Source organism: Ochlerotatus camptorhynchus, unplaced genomic scaffold (assembly GCF_037179485.1).
Source record: "Ochlerotatus camptorhynchus isolate MF236.1 unplaced genomic scaffold, CSIRO-AGI_Acam_v1.1 ptg000151l, whole genome shotgun sequence".
NCBI classification, from domain to species: Eukaryota; Metazoa; Arthropoda; class Insecta; order Diptera; family Culicidae; genus Ochlerotatus; species Ochlerotatus camptorhynchus.
Window position 1 is genome coordinate 1,037,763 of NW_027040641.1, and position 11,457 is coordinate 1,049,219.

Here is an 11,457-nt window from a genome sequence, read left to right on the forward strand (position 1 = left end):
CTTCGTCTTTTTGCCGCCTTGGGCAGCTTTAGACTGGGTTGCAGGGTTCAAACCCTGGTTCGAGCCTGTCTTCTTCTTCCGCTTCGACATCACACGTGATGCACCGAAACGACCGAACACGTGAACAAACGCGTAGCACTATTAATATTACTGGCACTGAGCGAGCGATTCAAACAACCGACTGTACTGCACAACGGTATGATGCAGAATGAATCTCCTCGTTTCTCTGTTTTGCATGAGCTTATATAGGCACATATGCTTCTTCTTATTTTCTTTTTTTCTTTCGTAACAGCAGGCGTTCGGCAGCTGTTCGGATTACGGAGCAATGGGCGATCGAACATAGCAATGAGCGATTTCATTTTTGTTTTCGATCAAAATATAAATGTTTATTTAAATTTTGAAACTACAATTTAAGAAAATAGATTATTATTTCTTATTCCACTCTCCACTACCACACTACACTATGTTTGTTTTGATTCGCTATGAAATTTTGACACACGGCGAATGAGAACGACCCAAATTTGAGTTTAGTTCACTCATAATCGCCAAAAGTGCAGGAACTCAGCGATGAGTAAATTTGCTTCATGTTTTCCCAGGTTTTTACAGGATTTTCTAGGGAAAAATTCCCGAATTTGAGAAAAGTAAAGATTAGATTCACTCAGTCTATTGGTACTAAAATATTTAATAATAAATATAAAATAATAATATAATAATAAATAAAATTTTCATCAATTTCCTAATTTTCCGGCAGATTTTTTAGGTTTTCCACAGGAAACCATGAAACAAATTTTACTCATCGCTGAGTTCCTGCACTTTTGGCAATTATGAGTGAACTAAACTAAAATTTGGGTCGTTCTCATGCGCCGTGCAGATAAAATAAGAGGTTCGTGGATTTTCCTATGTTTCGAGGGGTGCATCGATTAGTTTGGGACCAAAGAGAGCACCAGAGCTGAGACAAAAAGTTTAGCACGTTTCTTCGGGACCTTCTGGTCTTAGAGTTACCTCTATGAATCAACTGTCTCTAGTGTAGAATTGTGTTCACGCGTGCGATGTATTCAATTCTTTCAAAGCGTATCATGCTAAATCGACGCGGTCTGTTCGTGTATCGTTGTTAAAAAAGCTCTGTTCTGTGAACCTTCGGGAATGCGGTGACATAGAGAAACACCTTTTCGATATGGATCAGCTGTTTGATCGTTTGGACGCAGTGGATACGAAGTTGGATAAGGACGTCAAGATTTGCATGCTGCTCCGGAGCCTTTCTCCGTCATTTGACAGTTTAGTTTTGGCTCTCGACAGTCGGTCCGACGATGACCTTTCGCTTGATGCTGTTAAGCCGAAGATAGCGGACGAGTATAATCGACGACTGGAGCGGGACGGTGCTACCGGAAAGAGGGAGAGAGCGATGCGATCTAGTGAGATGAAACGTGGTAAGGAAACCAGAACTTGCTACTACTGCAGAAAACCCGGACACTTGCAGCGTGATTGCCGGATGAAGAAGCGGGACAAACGGCAAAAATCACCAAAGCCAAGTGGCACCGCTAAAGCGAAAACTGCGAACACGGATGGTACAGCAGTCGCTTTCGTCACTGGTGGTGTTCAGGCTGTGACATGGTGCTTATCGATAGCGGAGTTGTGCACTAGGGTGTTTCATTTTGAAAAAAGTGATGAATTTTTGATAGGCCACCCTCCAGTTCGATTCATAGCCCCAAAATATGAACCTGTGCAAAAAATGGTAAAGATTGATGAAGGTTTAGAGGTCGCGCCAATGATTTGGATTTTGTATGGAGATTTTGGTGAATTAGTATGGGAAATTATTGAGTTTCGTTTACATTGCTCTAACTTTGGTTGTAGTTGTCCAAACGTTGAAAAAAAAATATGTGGTTTTCATGACAATGATCAACAAGCCTGTTGTTGTTGCGATGAAATTGGCGTTGTTGCCTTGTACATATTCATCTGTCAATTTACCCTATTTTGCCATTTTTTCACATTTTTATAATTCTTGATACGCTGCAAAACTGAGCGTAGCAACTGTAGGCTTTTTGTTTATTGCCATAGCAATAACATACTAAATTTTTTCGACATTTGGACAAGTAGAAGCAAAGTTATAGCGATATAAGCGATTTTTTAAATTCTTCCATAGTAATTCCCATACAAATTTCAAATCATTGGCGCGACCTCTAAACCTTCATCAATCTTTACCAATTTTTGCACAGGTTCATATTTTGGGGCTATGAATCGAACTGGAGGGTGGCCCATCAGAAATTCATCACTTTTTTCAGAATGAAGCACCCTATTGTGCACATATGACCAACGACTGCTCGTTTTTCACGTCGCTCGAGGAATTTGCCGGTGGTTGTATAACGCTGACGGACGGAAAGAAGACGCAAATGTTGGGTCAAGGTAGTGGAGTGATTTACGGAATTAACGGTGAAGAAGAAGTGATCAAAATTGATATGAATGACGTAAAATACGTGCCAGGACTTTCGACAAACCTGATTTCAGTGACAAGTTTGGTACAGAAGAACCTCAGTGCGTCTTTTGACGAAGAAGGTTGCCGGATTACGGATCCGAACGGAGTCGTTGTTGCGACGGGATGCCACTACGGTGGCATGTACCATCTGAAGATAGCGGAGTCGTCGATGCAAGCATCTGCAGGTCAGCATCTGGAAAACTGCCAGCACCAGTGGCATAGGCGTTTTGGCCATCGCGATTGGGCTGCGGTGGAGCGGATCAACAAAGAAGGATTGATGATTGACGACAGGGATGAAAGTCGCTGACTGTGGCTTGAAGCTGGTGTGCGAGTGTTGCCTAGAGGGGAAGTCCGCTCGATTGTCCTTCCCTCCAGTGGTGGAAAGAAAGTCGACTAAAATTCTGGATATCGTCCACACTGACCTCTGTGGACCGCTGAAAAACTTAACTCCCAGCGGCAACAGGTATGTAATGACAATAATCGATGATTTTAGTCGTTTCACAGTTACATATCTGCTCAGGCATATATCATAGGCTGCCGATAACATCAAGGATTACGTGAGGTGGACCCAAAATCATTTCAACAGCAAACCACGCGTGATCCGTTCTGATGGAGGGGAAGAATTCGACAATAGAGAGATGTGTCGATTCTACAAAGCCGAGGGAATAACGCCACAATTTACCACACCCTATTCCCGCCAACAGAACGGCATAGCAGAGCGTAAGAATCGGTCCCTCACTGAGATGGCGACATGCATATTGATCGATGCGGGATTGCCGATGCGCTATTGGGGACAGGTAATGCTAACTGCCACCTATCTCCAGAATCGGTTACGGTCTCGGTCAATCCAGAAGACACCGTATGAGCTGTGGTGGGATCGGAAACCTAAGCTTGGACATATCCGAGTATTTGGCAGCGAGGAATTCGTACATATTCCAGAGGTCAAGCGCAGCAAGTTAGAAAGCAAGACACGAAAACTGAACATGGTGGGATACAGCATGAACCAAAAAGGCTACCGTTTCTTGGACCCTGAGACCGATGCCGTTATCGTGAGTCGTGAAGCACGTTTCGTAGAACTCGGAAACGGAACCAGTGCAGTCGAGATTTTAGTTTCGAAACCAGGGACAAGTTCGACGCAGCAACGTGGAAAGGAAGAACCCAAGTCGCCGAAAGAAGAACGGGATCAGACTGGAGTAGAATGTGGCCAAAGTTCGAGCAACGAGGAGTTATACGAAGATGCAGATACCGAAGAACAGCAGAACGAGCAGGTGCAAAGCCGAAATACCATGGGGATTACGAGCTCTACTCTGCGGGCATCGCCGCGTGTGCGCTGGAGGAGCCGATCGACTTCAAGGAAGCAGTCAAGAAGCAAGAGTGGCGGGAAGCGATGGAGGATGAACTCAAAGCTCACCACCGTAACGGAACGTGGGAAGTTGTGAGAAGTTTTTGCGCCCGTTGCTAAGCAGGCCACACTACGTACGTTTCTCACGGTGGTTGGCAAGCAGAATCTGATTGTACGCCACCTGGACGTGAAAACAGCGTACCTCTACGGAAGCTTGGACGAAGAAATTTTTATGCGGATGCCACCAGGATATGCGAAGCAGGGACCCATGGTCTACCGTCTCATACGAAGTATTTACGGGCTCCGGCAGTCAGCACGATGCTGGAATAAGCGATTGGACAGTGTATTGCAAAGTTGCGGATTCAAGGCATCAGCAGCAGACCCGTGTCTATATGTGAAGATTACTGACCAGACAAAAGTGTTCATGTTGGTGTATGTCGATGATTCGTTGTTGGCGTCCAAGAGCAAAGCCCAGATCGATCAGTGTTGTGCTAACCTGAACAAGGAGTTTGAACTAACCTGTCTGGGTCAGCCACGTCACTTCTAAGGCATGGAGGTTGCCTTAGAGGACGGAGTATACAAGATACGACTTCGGAATTATATCGACAAACTGTTGGAGAAGAATGGAATGGCTGAAGCAAAAATTGAGAAATCGCAGTGAAGTGCTGGAAGATCCAATCAAGTATCGCAGCTTGGTTGGTGGACTTTTGTATCTTGCTGTGATGACCCGACCTGATATCGCCGCTTGTACCGCAATACTCGGGCGAAAGTTCAGCGAAGCACGTGAGGCAGATTGGACCGCTGCAAAGCTTGTGTTACGGTTTCTGAGCGGGACCAAGGACTACTATCTGCAGTTGGGTGGAACCCCTGAGGAAGCATTACTTGGTCATTCGGATGCGGATTGGGCCGGTGATCCCGATAGTCGGCGTTCAACAACAGGATTTGTTTTCTCGTTTGGAGGTGGCATATTATCTTGGGCAAGCCGCCGTCAGTCAAGCGTAAAGCTGTCATCGATGGAAGCCGAGTACGTCGCTCTGAGTGAGGCCTCACAGGAGACATTATGGCTTCGTCAGTTGCTTAGTGACTTCGGAGAAACGCAAAAACAACCCACAGTTCTGCGCGAGGATAATCAGGGCTGCTTGGCGTTCTTTCAGAAGGAGAGGACCAGCAGACGTTCGAAGCACACTAACACGAGAGAGCGAATTGTGCATGAGTTGTGTGCAAAGAAGGAGATTGTGTTGGAGTACTGTTCGACGGATCAGATGTTAGCAGACATATTCACGAAGCCCCTCGGGCCGCAGAAGCACGACATGTTCCGAGAAATGCTCGGATTGAAGGAGTAGCTGCTTCGCATTGAGGGGAAGTGTGAAAATCGACAATTCTCACTATTCTCACCTATTAAGCATAGTGTAGAAACCTTGATTTGAGTGCTCACCTTCTGTGTGCACTATCACTATGACCAAGCTGTCAAGATAGGATCATTATTATCCATTCGAGATTGAAACGTGTTGTATGCGTTAATTATTTTACCGTTCAGAAATACAAGTAAAAGTAAAGTGTTCGCGTGTGTTTATTTATTACTTTATTAATCCGAACTGTCCGCGTAAGGTTCCCTGAGCAACCTACCATTGCCGTTAAGCTTAACATATGAATCAAAACGATTAGATGGTCGGAGTGTAAAAGCAGGTAAGTACGGAAAGTAAATAATTTAGATATCCTAAAACTCATCCGAGAGGGATCCCAAGAAAGCTAATTGAACCATGCGTTTTGCATTGAGCCGATTTGTGTGGTTTCACCAGTTTTAGAGAATAGCCTCTCTGACGGAACACTTGTTACCATTCTTGATAAATAGTCTCGAGCAATGGGGTATACATGGGGATATTCACTACAGATTTTCTCCCATGCTTGAAATGGATCGACAGAACGTGAGAAAATAGGCTTATGCAAGAAGTTTTGCAATTCTGCCAATATGCCCCCATGGCGATTCAGTTTTGACATAGCAGAGGACTGATGAACTTGATATATGACATAAGAAGTGATTTTTTCTACTGAACTGCCACTCTTGTTGTTTGCAGAATCCATGTTCAAGGCAAGTGATGTGCAAAAATATTAAATTGCAAATGCACTGAATTTTTTTTTTTATCGAAACAAAAATCGAATGAAAAGGATCGATCCAGTCGATTTTTGACGTGTTTGAGATCGATTCAAAAATCGATTAATCGAACCAAAAGAAACGATCTTCTGTGTTTCGATCCAAGATCGCCCATTGCTATATTTACCAATTCTGCCCTACACTGAAATGAATTACATCGTATGGTGAACAACAATAAGGTTGTTAAATTTACAGTTAACAAAAGTTGTTAACCGTACTATTAAATCGGTTAAATTTACTGATAGCTTGTTAATTTAAAACTATTCATGTTTATTTATATGTGTTAAAATTAACTACACGTTATATTTCTACTATAAACAACAATATCTGTTGTCAATATAAGCACACATCATCGTTTGAATGTATTACACTCTCATTTATACCATGTTTCTAGTATTATCAAGTGCACATTACATACAAAATTCAACCGACAAGGTTTTGTAGTCAATTCAACTATAACAAGGGTGTTATTTTTTGCTAGTGTTTGTTTAGGCACAAGACGCCATTTTATCATCGATTTAATGGCGAGCGCGTGAACAAGAGGTTTTTATTTATAAATAGTTAATTAAATCGAATGCTTAATAATGCAATTAAACGAAGAATCGTGTGAATATGTAGAAATGATTTTTGCAGACCCACTGGATTCAAAGGTCTCCGACGGTAAGTTAATAAATTGTAGAAATTATCTTTTCTCGGTAATTTATTTGGCGCTGTAATTTTTCTTTTGTTCAGATGCTGATTTAGATCATGACGGTAATCCGGAGCTGCTCAACTTGATCACTGAAATATGGGGTCTGGATCAAGTGATTTATGACATGTTGATCGGTAAGTTGAATGGAAAAATTTTCTTAGTGACTATTTCTGAAAGTCATAATTTTAGCTCATGGATATACTGTGGAGTATGCCAAGACGCTGGACGAAAAGGCACTAAACGACGTATTTACGTTAACGAAATGGACTGCCTACAAACATGTACTGCGCCAAAAACTAATGGTGTGGGAAGAAAGTGTGCTATACCACGAAACAGAAGCAGCTGCTAGAACAATCAACACAGTTTTCGACCAGAGCACAGCAACCATCTCTCCACATCGAAAACTTATTCCAACAGGTGTCACGAGGGCTTTACTCGGACAATATATGGCCCGATTTGCGGAACTCATTGCCGACCGATTTCCTCCAGAAATAGCCGTAAGAAATACAATGGTTTATCCTATGAATACTGTCTACTAACATATGTCTATAATATCGTTTTAGGAGACGTATTACAATCCCCGTAATAGCTCTGTAAACAAGAAGCACCCATCTGGTATGTTGTATGATCGTTTTCACAACAGGAAGAAAACGTCTGCGACACCGATTTCTCACACTCCAGTGACAAAAACGACTTTTCATTCGAGGCAAAAACTAGCTGCATTACAGTTATCTGAAACAGGTAAAAATTGTAGTTCCTTTGTTCTCATTCAGAAAAATGATGGGTCAGTCAATCTGCATTTTTTTTGCGTTGATAGTTCAAGCTGAACATTGCATTAGGTTCTAAGAAACATTGATCGATTCTCTTTGTCGATTTTCTCTTGCGTTAATAAATTCGACAGTGAGCATGTATAAGGGCGTATGCGCGATGATCGATTTTCTCTTTGCATTGCTACAGCTAAGCGAAACAATTTTCTAGAATGTGTTCAATGCAGAGTTGTAACAGGTTCTATTGGCTATCGAAAGCAACAGCAAATGCACCGAGAAACGTTAAATCTAGCAAGTTATTAAAAAAAGAGAAAATCGACGAAGAGAATCGATCATCGCGTTTACGCCCTTATGCATCCTCACTGTCGAATTGAGCACATTCTAGATAGAGCAGGAATGAGGGCGTAACAGCTTTTGTAAACAGTGACTTCTATCGATGATTTCTAGGATTTCAAGGCACGTCCACGCAGACCAACCTAACCATCGGATAGGGGAAGTCTTTACCTACCCGATGAGGATGTTGGTTTGCGTGGGCGAGCCTTAAATATCTATTAATCATCAAGAGAAGTCATTGTTAAAAAAAAATTGTTAGGCCCTAATTCCAGCTCTATCTAGACATAACCGTATCTTGTTGTGTTTGTCGTATTAGATGCTAGATAATTCTTTTATCGATCTGTGTGCTGAAAATACCTGTGAATGTCTTTACATGGCCGTGGGGATACAAAGAGAATCTGTCAATGTTACTTAGAACCTAATGCAATGTTCAGTTTGAGTTGTGTCACTGTGTCAGTTTGCCCAAAAGCTTTCTCAACTGCAAGCCGACAGGTCCTTGTTTATTAAAGTTGATTTAGTTTATGCTCAGGTTTATACCGTTTTTGTTTTCGCGGTGTAGACATAACTTTATTGCACCACCGTACACAACAATTGAATGATGCGCAGAGAAAAGGGCAAACAATTTTCGTACCATTTTTGCCACATAAATGATAAAGGAGATTTTTATCTATCATCCAAATCGTCAAAAACAGTGAACGTTTCTACACCTAAGTTCAAGCTGAACTTTGCATTAGGTCCTAAGTGCATAAGGTCCTGATCGACTCTCATCGTCGACTTTCTCTTTCGTTAATAACTTGAGCACGTGATCGTTTCTTATTGTGTTGTCGTGTTTTTATGAAGCTATATTAGGAAGATTTTTAGCCTCTAGGCTGGTTCATCTACATAAAAAGCGTTTGTCGTATTAAATGGTAGATAAAAGCTTCTTTTGTCGACCTGTGTGCTGAAAATACCTGGGATTTGTCTTTAAATGGCCATGGGTAGACAAAGATAAAGTCGACGAAGAGAATCTGTCAATGTTATTTAGGACCTTATGCAATGTTCAGCTTGAGTTATTAAAGAAATAAAAAGTCGATGAAGATAATCGATAAAATAATATAGGCCCTTTTTCCAGCTCCCGAGTGAACTACTATGCGTCACAAACGAGGTTACAAACAATAATTCTCGATTGATTTTAGAATAGGTCCTATGTCAGTTTGTTGATCAAAGAATCAATTAACTAAATTCGCTTTCTACCGCGACTTAAACGGTGAATTTGCAATATTGACACATGCAATCAGAAGTTTACACTTTTAACTTCATGCATCAATATTGCACATACACAGCTCAGGATGCGGAAGAAAGCGAATAAAGTTAATCGATTCTTTGATCGACAAATGGACATAGAACCTATTCTAAAATCAATCAAGAATTATTTATTATGAACTGTCACGTCAATCACTCGGCGCTTGTTGGTGCAGCTACTCTTTTTATGTACCGCTAAAACGTAAACGACATTATATTTTCTATAGATTGTGCATTACAAACTTGCGTTGTTGTATTTATGTTGTTACAGAAATTCGTCGATTGGACTCTAGCAAGGTTTGGTTGCGGAATAATTGTGCACCAGGTGATCAAGTTTTATCCCACTGGAAACATTCAATTCTGCTGCGGCTGAGGAGAATTCAACATGATAAGGACATAAACAAATCTACGGTTCTATCTGAGTGGCCCCGATACATCGATGAAGACGGATACTTGTTGGTAAATATATTATTAAATGTTTGCTTTATTACATGGTTCTAAACGGTCAACTTATTTTTAGGTTGATGTGGACTTTGAACACCTTTTCCAAAGGTCAAATGAGCATACGAGTGAGCAAGGCAAACTGTTCGAGAAATGGGAATGGTTCTGTACACACTTTCTTGAATACCTTTTGTCAGCTGATGTCAAAGACGATTACTCTCGTCAACTTATTAGCGCTTTGGAAGATGGAGATGACTCAAAAGGTAGTTAGCAGTAAGTGAAGATGATTTTTTTTGAATTCCATAAGTGGAGCGTCATGACATAAGCCGATCTTACTTTGGTAGATATGAATTTCATTTGATTTACATTGTCGTTTCACCTCAAACAAAGTGGAATCATAGAGGTAACTCTAAGAATAGAAGGTCCCGAAAAAACGTGCTCAACTTTTTTACTCAGCTATGGTACTCTCTTCGGTACCAAGCTGATCGATTCACCCCTCGAAACATAGGAAAGTCCACTAACCCCTCATTTTATCTATCAAATTTTCATAGCGAATCAAAACAGACATTGCGTAGTACTAGAATTTCGACTAGAATGGGGTAGTACGTTAATCGTTTGCTTGGGACCAATAGGCTAGTCAAGTAGTGAGCCAATTTAAAATCGTTAGTTTCGTATTGATTGTTGGTGGAATCAATTCTTTACACTTCAGTCCACTTGATCAAAATGCTCTGATTTATTTCAATTTGTAGAGACTTTGTGCTTTGTGTGGCATTCCATGGCGTAATTAAACCAGTAAGAACCTCTGCTAAAAAGCTTCCAACGATTCTTCAAGCTCAAATTGATACATTCTTTATGTGTGAAACGGAAGAATAATTCACAGATTCATGGCATTCTCAAATACACGAATTGGAATCGACCGGCGCTCAATTTTCACCAAGAATTTGCGCAGTGGGCGCAATCGGTAATTTGGAGAGTTTTTATGTTGTAACAAATAAGCTGCGATATAGACTACCATCACTCGTACGTTGCCTGGATGTAGTCGTAAAGCTGAAGTTTACATTGGATCTGCAATTCCCGGAGAGTAGTGAGCTATTCTGGGCATTCATCAGCGGATATTTTTACGGTATTGATTACACTCAAAAATCGAAAAACACTCAAATATTGCAGTTGGTTGCTTACCTAAGCTCACGTGAAAAATGAAGTGTTTTCTATGCACGGAGCTGATGCCAACGTTTCAAAACCTTCTGGATCATCTTACAATATTCCATGGGACACCATCCAGCTTCAACTATAAATGCATGACATGTACACCAACAACCTCGTTTTCTGATCTAAACCGTTTTAAAAGGCATGTCAAAGTCATGCATGCTGAGTTCTGCAAGTCACACGAAATAGATTCTATGTTTCCATCAACTCATAGAGAAACCGATGACACGCCTTTGACATCATCTCATAAGCAGCCACCAGCGATGCAACAACAGAATAGGGTTAACTACCCCATTTCCGGCCTATTAAGCATAACCCGCACTTAGTCTTTCTTAATCTAGATCAGTTTAGCACCAAACGGAATGTTATTATCACTGATGGCTTCCAAATTTATCTACCTTTCCGTACGTACTGTAAGATTTGAAAACGAGAAACCAATCGTTGAGATATTGTCAATAGTCCAACACTGCTTCTTGATGCCAAACTCGGCCTACGGATTTTAAACTCGGCCTAACGCATTGAAACGCAATTGAAATGCCAATGAATTCACTTCGGCCTATCGGATGAAGATAAAAATTGATTCGGTCGGAGCGCTTCTTTTGTTTTTGGGAATAATGGGTGCAAACCTTCATACCACGCGTTCTCATTGACTTCGTTCGGTAGCTTATTACCTAAAGTATCGTACCAAACGCATAATTGACTTGTTAACTATGAAATCATGGATTTATTTGAAGTTTTCTGCTCGATAGGCCAAAAATGGGCGATTAGGCCGAA

At 41.3% G+C, this 11,457-nt stretch overlaps 1 protein-coding gene and 1 pseudogene across 1 annotated transcript; both read left to right on the plus strand.

Moving 5' to 3' along the window:
• Nucleotides 1–4,435: 4,435 nt before the first annotated feature.
• On the plus strand, nt 4,436–5,155 carry LOC135701229 (uncharacterized). Its single transcript, XM_065222004.1, has one exon. The coding sequence runs from the start codon at nt 4,436–4,438 to the stop codon at nt 5,153–5,155; it is 720 nt and encodes a 239-aa protein (XP_065078076.1).
• A 1,393-nt stretch (nt 5,156–6,548) lies between these two features.
• Nucleotides 6,549–10,880, plus strand: LOC135701201 (uncharacterized; annotated as a pseudogene).
• Nucleotides 10,881–11,457: the final 577 nt, after the last annotated feature.

Bases quoted from the DNA above. Each gene is read 5' to 3' on its own strand.
- LOC135701229 (XM_065222004.1), top strand. From the start codon at position 4,436: ATGGAATGGCTGAAGCAAAAATTGAGAAATCGCAGTGAAGTGCTGGAA.